General features: G+C 40.2%; 1 protein-coding gene across 15 annotated transcripts in view; it reads right to left on the bottom strand.

The window, feature by feature from the left end:
* Nucleotides 1-26,452, bottom strand: part of DLG2 (discs large MAGUK scaffold protein 2) — a 1,000,200-nt gene that overhangs the window by 833,920 nt on the left and 139,828 nt on the right. For 12 of the 15 annotated variants that reach the window (XM_048294433.1, XM_048294432.1, XM_048294434.1 and 9 more), the window contains one exon: nucleotides 14,481-14,576. In XM_048294433.1, the coding sequence (XP_048150390.1) occupies nucleotides 14,481-14,576 (96 nt within the window). Of the gene's footprint in view, nucleotides 1-7,256; nucleotides 7,743-14,480; nucleotides 14,577-26,452 lie in introns of those variants that run through there. The other 3 variants (XM_048294446.1, XM_048294451.1, XM_048294456.1) reach the window with 3 other exon arrangements.

Raw genomic sequence — 26,452 nt, 5'->3', positions numbered from 1 at the left:
GAAGTCAATCCCTGTGGAACATTCTCAGCTACTCCTACGCATCCTTGAAAATTATCTTCTCTGAAGTAATGAAAATTGTAGATCTCAACTGGAGGTCTCAGACTGAGCAAAATATAATAATATACCAGGCCATACCCCTGGTCTAATGATTCACCCATAAATAACCCTTCTGTTCTCCTTGACAGCACATATCTTCTCATTTTCCAGAAGTCTTGCATCAGGTGAATGGATACAGAAGGAAATTTGCACAGCAGTATCAAGCAGATTAACACAGAAAAGAAATACATGTTTATGTTGAGAATTAGAGCCACAAGACAGATCTTTTCTGCTTTTCCAGCAACATGAAATGCATAAAAATGAAGCTCACCTTGGCACCGGGAAATTATCTTCCCACCTCCACTCAGGTCCTCCAAATATCAGGAAAAGGACCTGCTAAGGGTGCATAGCTCTGCTATCATTAAGCAGCACTATTATTAATTGAGGTAGCATCAAGCTCTGTTGTTTCCTTTCTCTTGCTCAGTGTCTTCCACCTTGCCTCACCTCTGCAGCTCTCCACTGCTGTACAGTATCAAGCCCCAGCCATATCTGCCTGAGCTGTTAATTGAACATTTCCTGCTCTCAGTTTATAGAGCTCTTCATAGATTTATGGAAAAAAAATCATGCTTCTCCTTTCATAGCTCATAACCAGTCTCAATAAAGACATCTCTCTAAAATCACCAAATTATAATCTAATGAAATCTATTGAAAATTTCAGTTGCACGAAACAAGGTCAGTGCTTGGAAGAAACAAAATGTCACCCAGAAATGGAGATCAAAGTAATTCACTTTCATTCCTGCTGCTGCCATAGAGACCAAGGGAGGGGGAAGAGGGGAAGAAGAATTTAACAGTCTTAATTCTTCCTGAAATTTATAATTAACTACAAGGGAAAAGGCACTATTATCACATTTCTAAAGAATAAAGGAGAAAAAAGTTGAGCTTTTGACAAGATATAATTACCAGACATTACATATGCAGTGCACATTGGTTTGTTCTGTGTAATTTTCTGGAGATTCCCTCCCCCCCCCCCCCAAATTATTTTATTTTTCTAGAAAAGACAACATGTGTCTCATCAGTTTACATTCATAGTGTCTAAAATCCAAATGCTAGAGGCTCACAATAGTTGTTCCAGAATCTAACATTGGTAAATAAAGATTTGAAATAAATCCTCAGATACACTCCCCATCTGCCAAACATCCCTGAGTATGTTCTCCAGCTAAGATAAATGGTAATCAATGAAAAGGATCTTCCTACTCTTCTAAGCCCATGCAGTTTAGCCAGCAGCCAACCCATAGTCATCAAAGCTGTCCTAAAGTACCACTTCAGAATAGACTTTACTAAATTACATGTAAATTTTATGGATTCAGCACTATTACACTTTTAGGGTCTGGCAGGAAAACACCACAGTTTGAAGTGCTCATCAGCACCTAATAATGATTATAGAAAAAGATCTTGATTTTTGCTAAATGTGAACCTCTGGGGGGAAAATCATTATGTTTCCTTTGTTTTCAGTTTGTTATAGCCAGGAAATTCAGCACAAAAAAACCTTAGCTACCCAGTTTATGATTCCAAACTGCAATGTTTCAAAGCCTGGAGTCTTGGAAAGAAAAATCAACAAATGTTGCCCAGATCTATTAACAATATGCAGGCACACAAAAATGTGGGGTTTTTTTGTTTGTTTCATATCTAGCTAAATTTAAATCAAATCCTCATTCAGTATAGCTCTCTACAGCTCTGTTAGTTTTGGTAAGATTATACTAGTTGGTAACACCTGAGGCATTGCTTAACTTCAGTATCTATATCGAGCTTTATAATTTCCTAATTTTGGGACTGACTCTACAGCCTCTCAGACACATACATCTTATCTTGTAGGAAGTCCCACAAAACAAATTGAACCTCATTCTCTAAGCATGTGCCTTTTTAAATCTCTATATTGAGGTTTTTTTCAGATTAACATAATCGAACAGGGGAGAAGGGATGGGACAACAGGCCTATGACAAAGTCACCTCAGCATAAATAAATATTCTAACTATTAGCTATTTGCATTAGTATCAGGGCCAATAATCAATAATTCAACTGAATTCATCTAGTGGATTCATCTGCAAAGTGGGACCAGCAGCTGGCACACAGTGTGTGGCCCTGCTCTTCACCTCCAGCAGATGAGCTGATCTCATGTACCATTCTGCCCTTCTCAGAGCATCTTAGAACTGCTTTTGCTGCCACTCTAAATTAGAGAGGCTGGAACACTCCAGTGGTGCCATATCCACACTTTTCCATTTTTCAGCCATGTTCTAAAAAAACCCTCCAAATCAACTGAGTTGGTTTGGGGAGTCGGCTTTGTGGGCTAAATGCTGAATGATGTTTTCCTTCTCACTGTGGAAAATCCACAGTCTTGTGTACTGGGACACAAGACCGGCTCCTGCATTTCCCTAATACAGCACACTATCAACAGGGATTTATAATGAAATACCTAGTGTAATTTCAAAATGAATTAGCCAGACAAGTTTTATAGCTCTCCTCTGCTTTACTCTTCACTTCATGCTACAAAGTGGGGTGATGAGTGTGTGGAGTGGGAGAGACCTACAGAAAAGTGATACCACACCCAGGGTATAAGCCAGATGTTTGTCCTATCACTGACCACTGTAACTTTCTATTTTCCATGACCATCATGCATACTGTGAGTTCTGATCACACATCTGTTCAGAATTTTGCCTAAAGTGCACATAGTGGTGTGCCCTGTTCCACATGTATGGCTGGATGAGCAGAAGAAAATGGGATAGACAGATGTTGCTGGCTCCTGGCAACCTTGTCATTCAGAATTGTACGCATGCAACTTTAGGATGGGTTAACAACATAAACAAGCTTACTGCTTTTCTCCCCAGTACCAACACAAAATAGGGAGTTTTCCTTCCATCTTTATTTCATTCTTTTAAACATGTGAATTAAATTCTTAGAGAAGGTGCTGGATGGACAGGCATGAAAGAAGAGGGATTGTTAATTTTCCAAACTAGACTAATACAGAATATAAAAAAACCCTACAAAAATAAAAACAAAATGCCGAACTCCTTCACTGGTGGAATGAACTGAGCCTTTTATTAACTCTACAAAAAACCCAAACCCCAAATTTTTTTTCTAGTTTTCCAGTCATGTGAACAATCACATTTTCAATTTATTGCTCCACGGGGGTCAGTGACACAAATTAAATGTAGGACCTGTGTAGTGACTGATCTGGTGTAAATCTCTACTTAATTGGAAGCTAACAACAAGAATCTCTAAAATGGAGTAAATGGTGCAGAATTTTCAATATTTTGATGACAGAAATTTATTTTTGTAGCTAAAAAGCCAAGTTCAAGCTGAGTGTTCTCTCTGGTTCTAAAGGCCAGTTCCCTGGTTTACAGGCTGGAGGGGACAGTTCTGGGACACAGGAACCCTGCTGCTGCCAGTGCTCAGCAGTGCTGAGAACTTAGGAGTCAGGCACAAAAAGCAAGTGGCTTAGTATTCTTGAATAAATTTGGATTATTTAAGTGGTGCCTCTTCTTTGTGTAATCTCAAAACACAGAAGCATTCAGGTGATGAAATCTTAGCTCTTAAGCAAACCTCAAAATACAACTCCCAAACAAAACAAGTGGCAACCGACATTGATAGTTCTTAGGGACATTACTGATGTTAAGGATACTAAAACACTAGCCTAGAGTGCCCAGGAAGTTTTAAAATCTCTATCCTGAGAGAAGGTCTTTAGCTAGCCCTGGCATTGGCCTTCTGGGTTTTAAGTTTGCAGAGCTGCCACCTCTGAGCTCTCCTTTCTAGCAACTAGGGCCTAGCTTTTGGGGTTTTTTTCCAGTGAAAGTTGATCATCTTTCCTAGGCAACCTAACACCAAGAACTGGGGGTTGCAGGGGAGCAGCCCCTGTTACAGTGAGCAACATAGAGCTATTTATGTTCTTTTTCACCAGTGGCAGCTCCCGTTGTATTCTTAAGTCTGTAAAAGGCAGAAGGATGGAATGAGAGCTGGTACCTAGAGGAGAGGACAGCATGTTGCCTTTGACTGTTGGGATGCACAGTGGGAATGTTCTTCCTTTTCAAAAACTCCTGGTGCTCCCACTGGGATGGAGGCTCAACCTAAGCTTTAATTTATACCGAATTCTTCCTAATGATAAAATAATTCCACAAATTAACTTGCTTTATGTGACAGTAAAAGAAAGATGCTATGCTGGGAACATGATCAATTAAAATAAACCGGGACAACCATAAGAAGCTGTCCTTGACTGATTCAGCATTTCTGCAGTCCTGTGTTCAGAAATGGATGGAAAAATGAAGGAAATAAAAAGAAGAGGAAGAATTTGTACAAATTCATATCTTAAATCTATCTTAAACATACTTTACACTTTGGCTGAAAAAACATCAATAGGATTTAAGATTTGGCAAGGTATATCAGAAATTAATTTTATTAGATGCCATCTTTTACCACGCAGAGTTCAAAGCAGGATCTGTAGATCCATTGAACATAATCTACAAGGGCACATTCACTCCACCACAACATTTATGTCTTTTTCTATACTGTGAAAATACCAAAAATTCCAGACTAAATTTAATGATCAAGTGTTAAAAATGTCAACTCCTTGAACAGTCTTCATCTTTTGCAGTTTAAAAAGCATTTATCCTTTACTCCCTTTTTATTACTTAAGATCTGAAAAATAAACCTGATGTATTTACTCCCTGACATCAAGATCCACTTCTTCAAAACAAAGAATGGCAATTATTTGCATAAACAAGAAAAATGGCTATTCAAATAAGGACAATTAACAGATCTGAGGTGAAAAATGACCACATTGTTGCTCTATAGAATTCATGCTTACCAGAATTATTTTTTTTTTAAATAATAATTGTTCTGAAAAAGGTCTGCTACTATTATACTGGTTAATATTGGCATAAACAGATAAAAAATTTTGGTGGTTTAGAGGAAGGAGAGTTACTCCAATGCAAATAAATAACAGATTATGGACCAATACAACACTAGTCCAGCTATTTAAATATGGCACCAAGTAACATGAGCAAATAACTGCAACTTCTTTGGTTTCAAGCCGTTGCAATATGAAAGACTTCTGAAACTAGACTTTTGCCATTATTCAGCTCAATTACATATGATATTATGTTGTTCCCACATGCATGCAAATAGCAAGCCACGTACAATTCACATTGTATCTCATTCCAACACCAACGTTGGCAGCAAAGACTGAATATCTGGAGTTGAATATATGAGGCTCACTCACATGCTTGACTTTCAGATCATTTCAGACACTCAGCGTTGGATTCAAGAGACAGAAAAGCTGAAAGGAAAAATGTATGTAGATGGAGTTGGGAACCCTGCTCAAGGCAGCAGCAGTAGTGACCTGGCAGTGAATCCATGTTTTTTATTTCCCAGAAGGCCATGGGAAAATATTCAGTGGAATACTTTCAGCACCAATTCGTAAAATAAATAAATGATGTTTCCTGACACGTAAAAAAAAAAGGTACTGGGACATGTACTTTTCCAATTATACCATCCTAAAACTTGACTTACTCCCCTGTCCCAAATCCAATTCCTATACATCTCCATCCCAAACTCTCCAAACTCTCTAGGCCAAGGATGGATGCAATTGCAGGTCTCCACTGCACAAGACATGCAGAAGTAGGGCTAATCAAAGCTCTTCTTTTCAACCTTTTGAACTGGAAAGCAACACTTGGAAGTGTAAATTGGATGTTTAGTGTGATCCTGCATCCCAGCTTTGTTCAGCAGGGCTAAACCTCCACTGCTGAGCGCTTTTCACTGGTATTGCATCAACAGGTACCCACAGGTGACCCTGCTCTGCTCCAAGGCTGGTTGAGGATATAGTCTCAGATCCAGCATGGCTTGTAGGAGCCAGGAGGACCTGGAAAGAACAGGAGGTGAATGAGGCCACAGCCTCCTCCAATTTATCCTCCTCTGTGGCCTCATTCACCTCTTGTTCTCTTCCCATATGGGTTTCTCCACCAGCAAGATGGGAATGACAGCTGGCATCTGTTTCCACTGCGCTCCCTGCTCTCTGTAGTGGCCACCCACCACACCTCTGCTGCCCATGGGTGCCCAGGATGTATCTTGCTGCCCTTCTCTGTGTTACAGATGGGTGTCCCCATTCCGCATCGCTATGACGCAAAAAATGACAGCAGTGATGACAGCAGTGCTAACCCCTGCTTTGCCTTATCATTTGTGCAGCATTCAGGTGTTCTGGCCACTCAGGCATTTTGCAAGTCCTGTGGAAATGATGCAGAACAGGGAGCACTGTGCTGAACACCAAAGCTGGATATCCCCTGCTAACTGCTCCTCATAAACCCCACCACCACCACGTGCAAAGGCATTTGCAAACACGCGCTGAGCTCCCTGCCCTGTAGCAACAGAAAGGGAGTTCCCTTATCATCGCCCTATCATTTAATATTAAGTTAGTTTGCTAAGTTTGAGGATGTCTCAAGGAATCATTCAGCTTATCCCTACACTAGACACGAGATCTTTAAGTTGGGAAGTGTCCTTAACCCTGAGGTCCTTAGCCTGACGCCACTGTTGTGGAAAAGAAATTGTCTATATTCACATTTGGAAGGAATTATTTAGAAGGACTGTTTCCAAACAGTCTGGTTAGATCTAAAATCACTATAAGAGTGCTGAATTGGGACCTAGGCATTTTTATTTTTCAGGCCTAGAGAGGCAAAGTAATCTATGTTTTTTCCCCAAAAAAGCCACAATAAGCCACAAGAAACTTGCATCTCTCCAATCAGAAACACCATGACTATCTAAACTACATCTGATTGGCCTCCTTAAAATCCTAGGACCCATATAATGCCCCTTTTCTTTATTATTCTTTAGTTTACAGAATAAACTGATAAGCTGAGAAAATATGTGCAGTATGCCATGTATTCTGAAAGTGCTCTAGTTGCTAGAGATATTAATAGACACAAGCATAAGCTTAGATAGAATATGAAATCCTTTTCCTTTTGCTAGTAAAAAATAAGTAAAAAACATATCATTTAGGAAGTGATATAGAAACAAACTGCATAATCTACAGATAAAGAGAATAAAATGCTCATAGAAGCAAAGCTTATTCATCACTTTATCTTGCAACCTGACACAGGACATGCTCAATCTATTTAATTACAGGAACAGAAAAATAGCAGAGAAATATGTACACAGAACAGCAATGTTTCCAGTCCTACCTTGGTCGTGACAATGCACAGACAATCCATCCTGTAAATCTCCACAGGAGTATATGTAAATCATAAAAATAAATCAGCAAGGGTGAGGAAAGGCTTTTGAATAGCATGAACAGAACCGGAGGCTTGAATCTGCACAGCCGGCTTTTCCAAGTGGGGCCCTCATAAGAAACTCGAGTCCTCCTCCACAATGCTAAAGGCAGTCATGATGCTCACAGGGATCAGTAAACCCACTAGAAATCGTCTCAAGCAAAACTTCCAGGTGGCTTATCAGGCTTGATTGCTGCATTGTTCAATCTGAGATCAAAATATGCTGTTGAATGGTGTGCAGCCCTCTAAATGGGAAGATGAGAACCACAACAAGCACAAAAGAGCAAAAGCATCACATTTCAGCCCTAGCTCTGGTTTCACAATTCTGATCTGCTGTTTCAGTATACCCATAAGATTTCCCTTGCCAAGTCTCTCTCTCTCAGCCTCTCTCTCTCTCTCTCTCTCTCAATCTCTCTCCCTCTCGCTCTCTCCTTCCCTGTCTTTTTTTTCCTCCCCCCTTTCACTCGCTCTCTCCCTCCTCTTCCCTACTAACTCAGAGCAAGCATAAAACACACAACTATCGGGCCCATCTATCACAGTGCTGTCACTTCTCTGCCAAAACAACTGCTTTGGGTTGTAAGGGGTTTTATTAAGAGCATGATTCCTACAAGCACACATTGCTGGAAGTGCATGATTGAAACATGAAGGTGTGTGCGAGAACTCGTGCGTCACAGCTACAATTGCTCAGAATTACTGGGTCAGATTCGGATTTAGGGAAGTGAATATAAATAACAGCTGGATAAGGTGAACTTTAGCTATAGCAGAAAATAATCAGTCAGGGGAAAGAACCGGGATTTGCATACTTACACATGCACGTGGATCTGTCAAGCACAACAGTGATATAATTATAGTTTACCACCCGTGAAAAAAAACCCCCTACATTATATACATTATTCAAAGCTGTGCAGGGGAACCTTTTTTTTCCCCCACCTATGAAAAATACATCAAACTTTTAACTAAAAGAAAGCACCTTGAACAACAGAGCTCAAACACTCCTTCAATTCTCTCACAAACTTTTCTTGCATCATTGACGGATCCACAGACTTAATCTATTTATCTCATGTTCTCTACATTTTGCTCGGAGTTTTACAGACTGTTTAAGTCCCCACAGCCCTACCTTTCTTGCAGTGATGCTGGTGCAGAGCTTGCCTTTCAGGTGTTTTACATGAATCATTCTGAGTTAGAAAGCTTGCTGTCAGCTCTTACAGGCTTCCCTCTCTTCCAGATAGAGGAAGAGAGAGAGAGAAGAAAGAGGGAGGGAGAAAGAGACTCAGAAGGGGAAAGATATGTAAAATGAAAGCTCTGGCCAAAGAGAGAGGAAAATCAATGCTTCTATTCACTGGGAAAAAAAAAAAATACAGCCAACTGGACTGTTGACAGCAACAAGAGGAAATGTCTAGACACCCATACACTGCAATTCACCTTTTCAACACACTGGACAGCAAAATCTCCCCTGGGTGCTTTGCTGAGGATCTCTCCTTCTCACTCAGAGCTAAAATACGTTTTTAATAAAATAAGCCTTTCCAAGAAAATAAAAGATTATTTAAGAGTCGTCTCTCTTTCATAAATTACTCAGGTTATAACCCCAATATTCCCGTGATTGTTGGAGCAATGAGACGCGCTCAGTAAATGACACATATTATTTTGCCAAAATGAGGTCACTGCTACCAAAGTTACAAAATCCATAGTGAATCAGATATGTGGTCAGAGAGCAATCAACCCTCCCCCAACTATTAAAGTCTTGGTGGATACAACATCTTAAAGAGAAAGTCTCCAGAGCACTTAGAACTGTGTCTAAGGCTTTAACTCACTCGGAGCAAACACATGTGCACAAAACAAACTTGATTTGTGTCTACAGGCTGTGCTAGAACCTGCAGGTTTTTTCTCTACTGAGGTTTAGGTAGCCAAACAGTCAGACAAGTTTATTAAACTATAGATTACATGAAACAGGGAACTTTCAAACATCCTTGAAGTAAGACCCAATTTAATATCTCCTTAAGAATAAATTAACCCATTAATATGGTCTAATGTAAGCCACCCTTGTGTTCTAAGGATTATTGGGTAAAAGTGAATTCAGTCAACTCTAAAATCAGGAGATATTTTAACACTTGGGTGTAAAGCACCCAACAGTTTGTCCTCTTCTAATTGATAGATTCAAGCTGATCTTGTAATCGAGTAAGGTGTGAAATATTTCATACACAGAATTACTTAATGACTTGGCTGTAAAATTTCATCTCAGACTTGAAACTGGCATATGGAGATGTATTTTGAAATTGGTCCCTAAGTGAATGATCTGCAAATGCTTCTACTTGCAACTCTACTCTTGTGAGATGATCCCAGTGAATTCATGATCCTATTTACAGTCTATTTGAAAAACAGAGGGTTTCAACCCTTTGGTGATGCTTACATGAACGTACAGCTCCCTCAGTGTACCAAAAAGCTTCCTCCTGCGCTCCTCCAATTTTTGACTGTCACCTCCTTCCACTAAATATGACAATGACCATTTAACAGGGCAGGATTTGCACATGTGCTCCTCAAGCTTAACACATAATCGAGCAGTTTGCTCCCTAAAATACTGCCACATACTTTTTATCTGCATAATCTCGCATAGCCCCACACAGAAGGAAGCCATGCTTTTGGGGACACAGACCCCAGCTTCAAACTTCCTCAGGCTGGTTTTGGTTGCCAGGGCTCCCAGTCATAGCTTTTAACACACACCTATCAATAACTGGCAGCAGATGACCATCAGTGGGTCTCCAGTGTTTCTTCAAAGATACAGTCCCTCATTTCCATTAACAACCCATCCCACACCCCAAAAAGAGGCTGAGCTGCTTAATTTTGTTTCTCCAACTAGATACTTTTTCCATTCATTTTTTCTCCCCAAGAATAAGTTTTGCAAATCCTTAGCACTGCTTTGCCCTTTATTAGCAACACCTCCTTCTGCTCTAATTTCTGGAGGTCATATTCCTGCTTAGTTCTATTTTTCCCCTCTGTTCTTCCAGCCTTTTTATTATATGTACATATGATCCTGACTGAAATCTACTATAGAAAGGCTTGACCCAAAAACTAAAAAAATTGAGGAGCAGCCATCTGGGGTGAAAAGACGTGGTTTATAGTTGCTCATAGTCAATTTAGATGGTAAAAAATAACCTCTGTGATGAGCTCCGTCTCTTGGGAAGCCTTAATATAGGAAGAATAACAACTATTTCCCACTGTGACACCAGTGGCTCTGTGGATCACCATGTGAAAACCATCTGCCCAGTTGACTGCTTCTTTCTCCTCTAATTTTACCAACCTATCCATTTTAAGGTCATATAAAAACCAACAATATGAGGTGAGTTAAATGTGATGGTCTTTTAATGCAGTTTACACTGGACAATTTAATGCTCCTTTCTAGCATTAAAGTCTTCACTGTATCCAGGAACTTCCACCTGAATAACCAAAGCATAGGGTTTAATTAGGCCACTATATTTAGAACCAGAGCCTGCAACATCCTGCTGAATTCAATATTTGTAAAAGCAAGCTTCTGCAAAAGCTAAAATCATTAGAAAATATTCTGATTTTTTTTAAGCTTTCATGATGCACCTTCTTAAAACACTTCTTAAATTCTTTTGAAGCCCAAATATTATAGAGTAAAAACTGTAAAGAAAAATAGATTGCTAGAAAAAAAATTTAACAGCAAAACTGGTTTATTTTCTTTTATTCAAAGAGCAGAGATTAAGAAAGACAGGAGCACTAGGTCTCCAACTTTTGGAGTGGACACTAAGAAAGGAGGCATCTAAACAGATTGTTACTACTGCATTAGTAATGTCAGCATCTTGAAAAATTTAGCCAGTGAATATTTAGAGCTCTATGCACCTACACAGAGAACATATGAACACACACAAGCTCTTACAAATATAGAGAAAGATTTATTTACTCCTAATGTATCTTAAATTGTGTACTATGGAGTACTTGTCGATGATATTACATTCCCAGGTTATAATTCCTTTCCTCTTTTCAGGTTCTATATTGCATCCAAACAAGCTCCAGATAAATACTTCCCTGATTACGTCTTCCAAGAGGGCAATTGATGTAGTTGTCAAATTAAGTCTTTACAGCCAGAGCTCTCTTATACCACTTGAACCCAGTTCCTGTGGATCCCAGCTGGTTACCAGTTAACACCAGGATTCAAGTGATCTGAGTAAGTATATGCTACAAGGGAAAATCTGAGACAGTTTTTTTATGCGGGCTGCTTTGTGTTACACTAAAAAAAAATTTAAAACAGAAGAGAGAGAGAAAAACTACTAATCTTGTAGATCCTGGATATGTAGTTAAAAGCTGTATTACAGATGAAATGTCAGAATAAATCCTTCTTCATCCAGAAAGAGAAGTTAATACAAATTTCAGAAAGCATGTTCTGTATACCTTAGTCACTAAGAATTTTAATGTAGTTCCCAGGCTGAATCAGGAGTCCTGATGTTAATTTAAAGATCACCAAATTAGCAATTCTTCCCCTCCTAACTGCAGCAGCCCTAAGAGCAGCAGCTCTGTAACTGGCCTGAGGCCCAGGAGAGTCTCAGACAGAAGCTATAACAGGAATCATTCCCTTCACCCGTGCATGGCAAATTTCACTGCTATTTAGCACAGTCAGTGTTGGAGGCCTGACCAATTTCTCCAGCTGGTATCTTTTCCAGTGAGAAGAAATGGACAATTTTCTTTTTAGTAGGGAAGCACAGACCTTGCCTCTCAAAGCCCTGAAGGTGGATGGTAAAATGGGCGCAGGGAGAAGGGAAAGGTGGACAGGAAGCTCCACTCCTTCACCACAAGGTCTGTGCACTCAGGTGGCCACAGTGGCCTCGGGCTCAACAGCTACAGAAAAAAGTTTCTGCTTCACAGTTGTAGAGGGGATTCCCTCTCTTCTTACCCCAAGTACATTCCCACCTTACCACCCCTTTATGTAGTATGTGGGAGTTCGCACCACTTTAGCCAAGCAACTGCCCCAGAAGAGGAAGAAAAAAAGCTACTTCTGAGACAGTGCAACCTCTCCAGCAGTCACATTGCCACAAGCTCACCAGTTTGAGGTCCTATGAGAAGGCAATAAGGCAAGCTGGGAACACAATATGACTCATAGGGTTGTAGGACATGCACTTTCATCATCACAAGGTATGGGGAAGAGGTCCTTGACCCATTCTACATCTCTGAAGATCCTTGGACAAGCTAGCCTTTTGAAAGCCCCACAACCTTCGTTAGTTTAAAACTCATGCATAATGTTTTTCCCATCTATTATTTCCTATACAAAGCCATAATTGTTTTCTTGTTTCCACAAATGCCCTACTCAGAATGAAACAGAAGTGCTTCATAAAGCTCTGCTGGCTTTATGCAGGCTGGAATGCTCTGCAACAGAATCACATGGTACTCAAGGGCGGTATGTCCTGAAGTGGTTCTCAATTCTCAAGATCAATGGTGAATGAAGAGTTCATTTTCATTCTTGAGCATTCTGCCTGGGGAAGTAAATCTAACAACCAATTGATCATCAGCAACTGAAAAGCTCTGGCACATATGTTCAAACATGTAGCCACTCTTAAATAGCTATGTGTCACTGTCATAGCAGCCACTAGCACCCAAGCAGGATCACTTGTAAAAGAAATCAGACAAAATGACGCTTTCAAGTGAACTGACACACTAAACCACAAGTTCCTGGAAATGAAAACAAAACATCTGCTATCTACAATCCCATGATACTGAGAACTGAAGAAAACACCACTCACAGCTCTGAATGTCTTCGAGTTTGGCAATGGTGTTGCCAATTTTCAGAGTTTCCTCTCAGGTACACTTTGTACATGAACAGCATGAAAATGCAGTACATAGAATTGCTGATGGAGAAACATTTAGTCCGGGGTTTGCAGTGACTTTAAGTAGGAGGATAGTGCATTGTTCAGCTGGGCATTCATAACAAAAATCATGTTGTGAAATGGGGATGAGATCAACTACATCCCATTATTTTCACAACATCCTCATGGACACAATGTATTTAGGGCGTATCTCAGACTTTTGATAATCCCTTGCTTTGGATAAATAATATCATCCATAAATATAAAGACAAATTCCAATGAGTATATATGTTCTCATATTTCAACTATCAAGTACCACTATGGTCCCATATGGTACAAAAGCTTTTCTGATTGAGAAACTGGAACACAACAACACAAGAAACTCAGAAAATCATGTGAGAAAATTAGATCTTCAGATTTTTTAAATTTAATGAGCAGAGAAATTAATCTAGAAATGGAAACAAAGCCCATGGAAAAGTCTTAGACAAGAGGAATAATCCGCAAGTTTCCACTGTTAGGAACAACTTTTGCTGAAGTCTACAAGGCACCATACAAGCACACCAGCTCAGTTAATGTCTCTTTTCTTTTCATCATGTTTCCAGCTTGTTTACTTTAAAAGAAAATTTAATAAGTTTCTTTCACTTCAAAAAGAAAAAACACAAAATGATGCCAAGGCTGAAAGAGTGCATAATAATACCTAAGCCCAAGGGAATTGTTCCAGCCAAGTTGTGAACCTATGAAAATAATGGAGATACTATAATGAAACACTTGTAACTTCACCGTTGCAAGCAGCAAGACAGGGAAGTGTAACACACCCCCTTAGCACAGCCATAAAGTAACGCTATTCAGCAGAGTTTTATGATCGGTATCGTTAGGCTGCCCATACAAAAATCATCACTTTGCTGACATTCATATTCTTCCATACTGACTCCAGACCAAAAAGAAACTACAACACACACTGAGAGACTGAAAACACCTGGAATAAAACTGACTAACTGTGCAACAACTTGTACCTCTAAAATAGACTGAAATGAAACCACCTTGAGATCAGCTAATCTGTAGCACCATCACCAATATGAACAAGATTTGTACATAAAAACAAAAATTAAATCCTGCCTAGGTCAGCAGAAAATACCCAGAGCTAGTAACATACAACAATAAATGGCAGCTGTAAGCCTCATTCAAATGTGATAATGTACATGCAGTCATTAAGCAGAAAAAAAATAATCCAGGAGCTCAAATTCAATATGTCCTTCACCTCCAGCAAAACTTCACTAAACAAGGATTTCATTCTCCATCACAAAAAAAAAAGAGTGGACAATACCTTTGTCTTCATGTCTACCACATAGTTTTCAAAAGTCGTGTTCTCCTTGTGTTCATGACATTGTCCAGGTCCTTCTGATCTGTTGGAAGCTGCAGGCTAAAGAGGAAGGTAAAAAAAACCACAAATAAAGTAGCTGAGATGTGTGCTTTAATTCAATTACATTTAAACATACAGATGAGCATGCACACACAAAAGGGCAGCCTGAATTTGGATAAGTATCTGGTGGCTTCTATACAAGATTTTCACCTCAGTGTTTTGTCATGCAAAACTTTCTGGGTTTAATCCTACAGGCACTCTCATGGAAGTCTGTGAAGGTCTTAATAGGCTAAATCTGCAAGATGATGCTTATCATAATCTCTCTGTGACTTCAGAAATCATTCAAGGTGCTCTGCAGCTCTCGGCAACAGAACACAAAGATAAGGAAGGAAATCAGTGCCCTGACAAGACCTGCTGACAGTGATGGGGTTCTCATCTGGAGTAGCTGCAGGAATATGTAATATATCTCCTTACAGCAACAAACAAACTATCTGGCTTGTTTTCTTATTTCTAATTCATTACATTCTCCTAAGTGAAACATTTTTTTAAAAGGTTTCATGCTTGACTAGGAACCATATGTGCAACTCTTTTAAATTAAAATGCATTTTTTGTTACCTTTCCTTCATTTACACAGATTTCAATCTTACATTGCTTACACAAAACCCTCATAAAACACATAGTATTTCTTCAAATAATATCTTTGGCAGAAGACATAGTAAATGGCTATGTTTGTTTTTTCAATTTTCCTGCTGGAAATCTAATACATTACTGTAGATTTTACATTAAGACAGTAAATATTACAAATGACATCTCTGTTTACAATGCTCTGCCCTGCAAAAATGTGCTTGAAGAGTCAGCCTTTGAATGAAACGTGATGACTGCCTCTTACTCGGATCTCAGAAAATTTCTGGGCACTTTGCAAAAGCACAAACAGGAAAGCGGGGAGGATTCAAACAGAATTGTATCTGTGGGTGCTGAGCATCACGAGCACCCTGAGTGATTTAGACCCATGCTGTTTTAGCCTGGGCAACAGGAGTGCAGTCAATTTTAACACAACAGGCAAGAAATTGTTAGCATTTTAAGTAGAGCAACCACTGCCAGCACAACTTAGGAAACAACAAGAAACAGCCAAATCACACTCACATGTGCAAATGTTCTCCCCTCTGATGCTAGGTTGTTTATTTAGGGCTCTGTCCAGCAAAAGACTGAGTGCTGGCCCCAATCCAGGCAACTACTTAGACACGTGCTTTTAGCTTCACTGGAACCAATGGATGAGTCTTGTGCTCCAGTAAAGGCTGCATTTAAAGGCTGGATCAGGCCCAGCAGCTCAGCATTACATGGGGCTAAGTACACAGGACTCCAGGAGTGTCCTGTCCTCCTCACATGGAGAGCCATGCATTGCCTTGGCTGGTTTCTAGTCACCAAACGGTGGTGAATATTTCCCATTTGTAATCTGGAAGGGAGGAAGGGACAGAAAGACAACGAGGCCAAAATTTTCAAGGACAGCAGGAAACTGAACCCAGGTCTTGACCCAGAGCCTACAGAAAATCCAAACAACTCCCTAGATGTTTCTTTCAGTAAGAGAAAATTGGTTTTGCAAGGAGCTAAAAAGCATGCACAAAAATTTCATTTCATCTTTGCTTTCTTCAAATACCTGACATAAATGTTTTTCATTGTTATTATTTACAGGCAACAATATAAACTCTGCAAATCAATACATTATTTATTTGCTCTAATCATCAAGAGCTAAAGGATCCTGATCCTAAAGGAGCTCAGCTTCTGCAACTTCTCAAAAGGGGTTTGACAAGCTTCAGCAGAAACTTCTATGGTAACATTTATCAAATGAGTGCGGCTGCAAAATTGGATAAGAAACTTACTTTGTTTACATTTTACATATTTTTTCCCTCAAATTTTTCACCATTAATTGGCTCCAATATTTTGAAAGAACATAAAACAATGTCATAAGATGCTATGAAATGTTTCCATTGTTTTCCTTAGGGAAATGGGTCACAAATTCATTGTAAAGAGCAGGAAATCTAGGACATTAGGAGGGTCAAGCAAGAGTAATTGTAATAAATCTGGAACATCTCTCTGTTCCAGTGTATTAAGGTTCAATAATCATTAGCAAAATAATATATGGTTTCCCAACTTAAACAAAGCATATGCTAGCAAACCATGTGAACACCAAGAGATATTTAATTCTGTGTTACGAAATAAATGGGACTGTATCGTTGAGCTTTCGACGGGGTACCCTTCCTTCCCCGACCAGGGTAAGAGAGCAGAGGAGGCTGCTGTTCTGCTAAGTTCTTTATTTCACAGTCTCATAGCTTTCTTGAAGGCAGAGTTCGAAGGGGGTTACATGATAAAGCCAAGCAGCAACAGCAAACAGCAGGCAAAACCAGCTACTTCTTCTATATGCTCTATATACTCTATATATTTTTTCTCACAGAAGTGTGGATTATATTTGCTAACTGACCAATAAGATTAACACACTATTCCAGTTTTTCTTTTCTTAACCTATCCAGGTCTAATTCTAACAGTTGTAAGCCTTACACAAGTGTTACACAGGTATTACACAGATCTGCATATACAGTTTCTATCAGCTCTTGTTGTTTATGTGAACACTCTATCTAAAAAATGTGAACAGTATAATTCTATCTATATTTTGGCTAAAGTAAAGAATTCTGTGAAAAGGTAACACTGCTGCAGTAAAAACTGTGTTTAAGGTCCCTGCTACAGCTTTTTAATGTTTAAGACACTTAGCATATATTTCTACTAAAAGTTAAAAAAATCTATATTTCTATTTCACTTTGGTGTGGCTTCATGTATGTCAGCTTGTCCAAAGGTTTTAATTCAACCCCTGTGATTTGGCTTCCCTCTGGGCCTGAGTCCAGAAGAGCTTTCACTCCAACACTGTATAATCCAAGAGGCAGAAAGAATACTTGCTGTGCATTGTGATAGATTTATTAAAAACTAACAATCTTGGATTTGAGTCTTTTCTTATTCTTGATTACATACAACCCTCCCTTTGGAGGCCAACAAAAAACCTATCCTGCTTAAATTCATTTGTATACTTTATAGCCAAAAGCTGCCTGCTCGTGCAAGGGAAGTGTTTCAGCAACACCTCGTTATTCCTGAACCATGAGCAGGAGATGCAGACCTGGCAGCCCCAGCATGACAGACTGCAAATGCAGTGGACAATACGTGCCGTGCTCACACATTCTTGCAGGAGGTTCTGGAAATAATGACTTCAAGCTTGAACTAAAACTACTGCCAAAACTATAGACTTTTTATCGCACTCCTGCATCCAGAGGGCTGATAGTTGGAAAAACTCTATCTTCCTCTTCACAGAAGAAAGCATTATCTTATTCTCTTCAAATTGGTCAGAGAAACAGAAGAGATTTCACAAGCAAATGTTGCAAGGGCAGATCAAAACTTCACTTGGTAACTTTACCCACATGGTTAGTAACCATGAGCCTCGTAGATCACTCCTAAAGCAGCCTTCTAATTTTGTGCATAATTCACGCTAATCTATTTAGATTATAATTAACAGGTACTATTTAGACCATAATCTCTTCAGCACAGTCTCTTTCATTGTGCAAATTTACAGCATTATTTAAATATTTATTAATAAAATTATAACCACATTACCTACCTTGCTAATTTTGTCTAATTTTAACAGTGCTCAGTGAAGTTTTTCTGTGCTTATAACACATGTTGCTGGTAACTTTTTAGGACATGCACAATTGACACAATCAACTGACAGCAAAACTCTGGCTGATTATTTTTTGACAAAGTACATAGATATAAGTTATTAAAGACTTGTCACTGGTTCCACTTTCAGCAGGCAGCATGTTCCAGTTCATGTCTGAGCCAGCAACCAGACAGAAGGAGCATCTGCCCTCACAGGCAATTATGACATAAGGGGTTTCCGTGAGTTTCTATGGGAGGTCCTCCTATAGCAGCCAAGACAGGTAATGGTGGATGAATTCTCCAGTCTGTTGTAAGAATTTATAGAATTTCCAGAATTTATACCGGATATATCCGTAGAAGGAACTTGTTATCCCCAATAGTTACCACATGTTTATTTCTTGGGGTGAAATCCAACACTGAGAATATAAAAAATATTAAAAAAAAAAACCAGGAAACATACATGCAAACTTTATTCTGCTCTTCCATGTTCTAGGATATTGTTTCCAGGACTCATGGAATATTTTCTAGGGCTATGTGGCTAGAAAAAGCTGATCAGCTTTACAAAGGGCCCAGGAGGGTGGGTGGAAGTGTGAGGAGCTGCAGTCCATGAGCCCAAATAAGTGTGCAACTGCCTTAGGGCTCAGAGAGCTAATGCACCTTCCCCTACAGCCCCTGGCTTAGGAAACACTCCCATCTATGCTTTTAGTGAGAGAAATTCAAAACAGAGACTGATCTGAGATGTCTTTTGGCACTTTGGTTCACCAGCTGGTAGCTCTGCTCCAGTCTCATGAGAGCCTGTCAATAAATGCCTGCTTGCCCCAAGTGATTTACATGAGGAGGGGAAAGAAATAAAAGACCCCAGTGATCTGTTAACTTTTGGATGCTGATATCTGTCAGGAAATCTATCATCCTGGAAACCAAATGCTCCCAGAAACATAGTGCTCAGTGATACTGCTTTTATTTAATTAACTTTTCTAGAGCAAGCATATTTGAAAATCATTAGAACATTTAAAAAGCTTCATTTCAACATAATATATGCTGGAATTATCCATTTTACAGGACATTGATGTAAATTAATTCATTCAGCAGCTATGCTGGAGTAGGAAGCAACCTGAGCTGAACTGAGATGCTCAGCAGGATGCTGCTACTAGCAAAAAACAGGGCAGACCTCTGCGCCAGGTACAGCCAACCTGCTCACACTCTGCTCAAGCTGTGTGTAAACTAGAACTGGACCCAAGTCAAGTTCATCCTTTACCACGTGCCAGCAACAGCACAAACACCTTCTGTGCCTGTGGTCTGTCCTCCAAGCTCTGCACCTTTCTGCCGTACCTTGGCAGAGCTGACACCTCTCGTAAACGTGCTGCAAGCATCACTGGACCACCAAAGAACAAAAGAAGTTGTACATCTTGGACAGATTGTGGGAGACAAAGCATCACTGAGGGCTTGATGAGTTTTTCCTGCAGTGCCATGCAGAGAAGTAATCCTAGAGATCATAAGATGTGTTTTGCTCTTTCTGTACCCTGCTAGTCCTATTTCTATGCCTCTTATAGTCCTTATTACAGGAAGAAATTTTATTCAACAAATTTTTGACAGGATATGACTTTCATCAATATCACTGAAAACTCAGGCAATCCCAGAGCAGGCCATGCTAGAAACTAAAATCAGAAATATAATCCCACAGAAGTCAAGCAGTTTAATTTGCCTCAGCCGGGCCTAAATTTCAATCCAGAAATAATATAGCAGAGCTTTCTTTTCTAATTCAGTATTTATAAGGCCTACAGAAAGGCATGGATCCATGTCAAATGATTTAGATGTCAGAAAGGATTTTATTTCCATTTCCATGTTAGGGTTTCTTGTTCATTTTTTGATGACATCAAGGTTTGCTCCACATCACATTGCATTAGTTCAGCTTTTGCAGCTGTCTTAAGTCAGGGTGATGTTGTAGAGCACTACGAGGTCTCATGGCTAAGCCCTGTAAGAATGTCAATGCAGTCCCTTCTGCACCAGTGTTCCCAATATGACCAGTAAATGTGAAAGGAGAAAAGAAAAATAACATATTTGGGCATAGATTCTACTGTGCAAATCACAGCACAAGTGTTCTAATTTTTTTTAAGTTATTGTATTTGACAGTGAGCATAAATATCACAATAATATTTAGTTTGTCCTGGGATTTTTATGATTTCACTTTAACTTATATGGATTCAACCTTTCAGAAAATTTTATGACAGCCTTAAAGAGTGTTACAGCCCAGGAACAATTATCTGGCTGTGGACTTATGTCTCAGAAAGGTCAGGATCTGATTTAATGCTGCTGCACCCTCCTGAGAGCAAATCTTGCTCTCAGTGTGTTTCTGGATGTCAGAATGTCACTGGTGAACTTTGTATTTGCTCGTCCCCGATACAGAGTTGACCAACCATCTAAAAGCTCTCATCCAAGCCATCAGTTACTGAGTAGTCACTCAGACTAACACAAAACCTATACTCAGACCTGATTTCCCTCACTATCCATATCACACAATTATCCTGCTGCACCGTGACTCCAATCTACGGCAAGACAACTGACTTTCCAGGCAGGAAATTCAGGCAGGGAGGAGACACCAGCTCATGCATCAGCTTTTCTCCTCCCAGACAGAGAGTTCAGATGAAGCTGGCTGGAGTCACTTGGCCCCACAGACTCAAACCTGGTGACTAACCAGAGGACACACAGGATTCATTTTGCTGATGCAGGCTCCATCTCCAGTGTCACTTGTCATAGAATCATAGAATGGTTTGGGTGGAAGGGAACTTTAAAGGTCACCTATTCCAATGCCCTTGCTGTGGGCAGGGACGCCTTCCACTAGATCAGCTTGCTCAGAGTACAATCCAACCTGACCTTGAATGTCTCCTGGGGTGGGCATCCACCACTTCTCTGAGCAACCTGTTCCAGCCTTTCACCACCCTCATTGTAAAAAAAATTATTTCTTTTATATAAATCTAAATTTACCCTCCTTTAACTTAAAACCATTTAGCCCTTGTCCTATCACATCAGGCTCTGCTAAAAAGTGTGTGCTCATCTTTCTTATAAGCTCCTTTTAGGTACTGGAAGGTGCTCTAAGGTCTCCCAGGAGCCTTCTCTTCTCCAGGTTGAACAATTCCAGCTCTCTCAGCCTGTCTCCATAGGAGAGATGCTCCAGCCCCCACTCCATCATTGCACCCATCCTCTGGACTCATTCCAACAGTCCACATCTTTCCTGTGCTGGGAGTTGGATGCAGTACTCCAGGAGGGGTCTTAGGAGAGGGGAGTAAAGGGGCAGAAAATAGAAGAGCTCATGCAGAGCTTTATTTTCGAGCTGGGATACAAATCAAGGCATTCATGTGTCTCCTTTCCCAGGCAGCAGAGTGTCACTAAGGTCACACAGTGGTGGACTCTGCCATGTGTGATGATTTGTGCAGCAGGGAGGGAGCAGGGCACTGTGCAGCCCCCTCACAAACACAAGCCTTGAGAGGGCTGTTGCTCAAGTACAGTCTCCCCTGCTGAGACCTGGCATACCAAAGAGCAGTGGTTGGCAGGATCTGATGTGGCAGAGGTAAAGTGAGCAAAAAAAAACATTGCAAAGATTAACTCTGCTGCAAGAAGGAAGAGATAAATAATTTACAGTTCAGATGCATGGAAATGGCACTCAAAGAATGAGACTGGACAGACTGGTTGCAGTTTTCAGGCAAAGACACACCCCAGCTGCAGCTCCATGCCAGGTAGATAACTGCCTCCAAGAAATGCAGACAATTAACTTAAGTATTGCTGAGTTCTTACCCTGATTGGGTATTTTCCAAAACATTCCTGGTAGCAGTGTTTTTAAACTCCATAGGGCAAATTTAGACACCTCTGAACATGAGAATGAATGAGATTAAAATGTTAAACAAATAAATGCATTTTCCCCAACTCACTGGGATCTGAGTCAGATCATTCTCCTCATTCCTTTACCTTTCAGCTATCAGCCTGCACTTTGCTGGACATAAAGATAAAACATGAAGAATAATTTGGGATATTAACGATCTATTTCTTTCAAATAAAGCAGAAGCTATTACTGAACTCTTATGAAGGCTGGAGGAAAAGGACTAGAAAAATTAAAAGGCTGAACATTATTAATGAATGCTCATTTAGAATTTGCTATCATAAAATATCTTGGAAGCAAAATCTACAGCTGAAGAGGGCAGGCTGCATGCAGAAACAAGCTCTGGAAGGAGTTCCATGTGCGCTGTATCGCACTGAGAAGAAAGCCAGAGCGCTGTGCCTGCTGGGAGATCCCTTCAAGCATGGAATAATGACACCTGCCAAAAGGCTCTGCAAGCAGAAAGGTCACCTGCAGCAAGAGTGACATGCTAAAGCACATGGTTTGATTCCAGTTGTGCCCACCTGCACAGATTTTATTCATTAGCTTCAGTGGACTCCCTCCACACTTTAGCCCATATTAGTGAAATCACAATCTTGCCGTGAAAATACAAGCAGACCACAGCTGGAAGCAAATGCAAATACTTGGAAACAGAAAAAAAAAGAAAGTAAGTAATTAATTGTAAGGGAAAACATGAATAATGATTTTAAATTAAATAATCTTTGCATGCTATTTTAATTAGCAAGGATAATGTTTATTTTACTTACATAGAAGTTCTGGATACATAAATTCCAACCTACATATTTCAGTTGCCATAACAACTTGATACATTTATTCTCTTGTGTCATTTTTTATTGCATCAGCGTGGATTTTTTTTTAACAACCAGGGAAAAAAAAAAGCCAACTACTTTGGTTGCTATAATAACACACTATTTTTTAATTGTTCTCATGTTTAATTCTTCTTGAAACGAATATATAATTTTCCTCTAAAGATGTTCCTAGCACAGTGTGGAAAATTCACTACTCAGTTCAGGGCTCAGTGCTGGGTTTGTCAAAAATCCCAAGGATATGTACAGCCCTTTAGCTCAACTGCTACTCCAGTAGTCTCCCTTAGGATATTTAACTTGAAGTCAAGTTCTTAACAGAAGACCTACACACTAACTCTAAGTCCCCAGTTAGTGCATTTTCTCCTGAAAACCAGAAATAAATTAAATGAACATCAGACTCTTCAAAAAGGTGCACAATAGATTTGAGGCAGCAAACATAACTGCAGAGATGCAAAACACTTGAGTAAACCACTGCCGTGCACTCCAGGCCAGGAGGATCTCACAGAGCAGTTTCCACATTTCATACACACTGTATGTGTGTAGCACATGATGAGCTTAACTACACTTTTATCCAGGAGCAGAAATGGTTCCTAAATTCTTGGAGCCTCCAAGGAGTTGGATCAAATCTTTTAAAGGTACAGTCAAATGGCACTACAATGCAAGGAACAGAGAGGAGGAGGACAGCCTTTATCCTTGCCTCTGCAGCATAGCAAAGCCTGATGTTGCCCATTGACCTTTCCCAGCTCTGCACCCCTGCAAATGGCCCCTTTCCAATTAAATTGCAATTACCTAACTGCTGTTGTTGCATTTCTATCTGGTCCCCTGCAAAAACCATAATGAGAGAGACTGTATTAATTACTATGAATTATATTAAGGTACAAGGTGATGAACTTCTTGGTAACCATTGTTCCATAGAGCTGCCATGGACTGACCTCATATTAGAGATAATAGGGCATTTATGAAAATGAGGTTAGAGTTTTTGATGGAGAAGGACTTAGTGCAATAGCTCCTGTGGGTTGCCTTGGCCTCTGGGGGCAGCTCTTCATTTATTCCTAACTGTAATACCTATACTTCAGGTCAGGAGGGTTAGAATGGTTGCTTGCAAAGGACTGTATCCCTCTCAGTTGTCAGCAGAATGAACAAGGGTCTGTATGTGTGTTACCACTCACAGTTTAGGACAGGATCTAACCCTTATTGCAGCCTTCCAGTACATAGAGAGGCCACAAGAGAGCTGGAGAGGGACTTTTGACGAGGGCATGTAGTGATGGGACAAGGGGTAATGGTTTTAAACTGGTTTAGGTTGGGTACTAAGAAGAAATTCTTTACCAAGAGAATGGTGAGGCACTGGAACAAGTTGCTCAGAGAAGCTGCAGGTGCTCCATCCATAGAAGTGTTCAAGGCCAGGTTGGATGGGACTTTGGGTAGCGTGGTCTACTGGAAGGTGTCCCTGCCCATGGCAGGGGGTTGGAGCTAGAGGATCTTTGAGGCCCCTTCCAAAGCAAACACTTCTGTGATTCTAACTCAAAACAGGAGAAACACCCAAGAACGTGCAGTGTACTGCATGATAACCTTGCAGGAAATATGTTTAAATAAGTCACTCAGAAAATGTGAATTCTGATTTATCTCATGATGTGCCACGGGTCCACAGCAAATGCAAGAATAGAAACCAATCTCCTGTCTCCTCCACTGGCCCACACAGATTCTTCCTATTTACACACACCTCCAGAGAAATTACAGAGGAGGAAACTATCCACATTTCAGTTGAGATTACATTTTGTCCCTTTTCTTGCCAGAAATGGTGAAATTAAGTCAGTCTACTCAACAGCAGTAATAAAATCAGTTCCATTTTGAGAGCAGGACTGATATATTGATATATATAAAGTGATACTTAGGATGACCAAAGGTGTTTTACACTAATACAGGAATATAAACCCTGCATTAAAGATAAGAAAAAAAAAGCTCAAACCACCAAAAAAAACAAAATCAAAGCCTTGAAGAATATTGTAATGACTTTTACTTCTCAAGATAGTTTTGCTTGAAGCATCCTAAACCTTCTTATAGAAGAATATTTGTTTCAGCCAGAGCCATAGGGCGGGGAAATAAGCAGTGGCTGTCATTACAGTGGCAAGCTGCCTTGCTAAGTCATGGCTGCTGAGCTCCACAATCATCTATACTCATGCTGACATGCAAAAAGACTGCAGCTAAACAAAACCTTCGGCAAAACAGAGTGCCATACCTCTTCATCCAGCTTCCCTCCTAAAAAGCATTACAAATGCTTCACACTGATATATATCAAAGGCAAAGGACTCAAAAGGTAAGTAGAATGACTCAGGTCATTAAACTGCAGAACACATCATCACGCTCCCTAAATGCTGGTAAACAGATAAAGTGAAGTGAAAGGGAAAACACTCCCTAAATACTTTGCAGAAGGTTGGGCTCCATGGATCTGCCAATGCTTGACAATTTCCTTTGTGACAACTGTCATGACCTCAGTGCTGGATAAGAATCTTTCACTGCCTAATGGAGAGATGGCAGAAACCTGTATTTTGTATGAGGACCCCAGGAACTATTAACATTAGCCACTGACCAAGGTTATTAAAAAATTATGGACTATACAGGGGTTTTGGCTTCTGTGAGCTTGTAGAAGCACGGAAGTCTAAGGGCTACTGAAACTTCATTAAATAAATTTCACTGTCAGCTGCAGTTGACACTGAGAAAAGGAGCAGATGCTTATGTACCAGGCGCTGCCAAGAGTTGTAGGTAGGAAGTCTCTTAGTCTGTGTAATGCCTCTTCCACGCATACTACCTTGCACAGGTCATACAGTTCCTGGACCAGGAATCCTTCAGAGGCACCAGCTCGAGCTGGCCTGAGAAACAGTGCCCTTGTCACAGCTCACTGACACCGAGGTCCAGATGACACTATCAGAAAGGAAACCCTGGATTGAGGCAATAAATCCAGTCTCATAAAAACTGTCTGACTGCAACAGCTCACGTTAAATCTGTCTGCAACTCTATGCATTTGCAATGTGTCCGTTTCTCCATTTGCTGGGATGTACCTGCCATTGAGGAGGCTGATTTGGGTAGAGATGTACATACAAATTTTGAAGAATGTCAGATGAAAAACTTGAAAATACTTTCACTATTGATGAACATTTGCTTGAAACATCCCAAATCACCTTTATGTCCTACTTACTGTACAACCTCACCTCTCATTAGAAGGGGCTCAAATTCCAACTCTGGTTGTATTCAGAAGCCTCATAACAACGCTGATGTTTGTTAATGCCAACAGAACACAGCTCTGTGCGCTATTCTGTATACCTAGCTGTCCTGGTTTCAGCTGGCATAGAGTTAATTTTCTTCCTAGAAGCTGGTATAGGGTTGTGCTTTGGATTTAGGATGAGAATAAAGTTGATAAGACACTGATGTTTTAGTTGTTGCTAAGCAGTGTTTACACTAAGCCAAGGACTTTTCTGTTTCTCACACCAGCCCACCAGTGAGAAGGCTGGAGGAGCACAAGAACCTGGGAGGAGACAGAGCTGGGAGAGCAG

The sequence above is a fragment of the Corvus hawaiiensis genome, chromosome 2 (genome assembly GCF_020740725.1).
Source record: "Corvus hawaiiensis isolate bCorHaw1 chromosome 2, bCorHaw1.pri.cur, whole genome shotgun sequence".
NCBI lineage: Eukaryota > Metazoa > Chordata > Aves > Passeriformes > Corvidae > Corvus > Corvus hawaiiensis.
The sequence above is the reverse complement of the archived record's forward strand: the minus strand, read 5'-3'. Positions and strand labels throughout refer to the sequence as shown.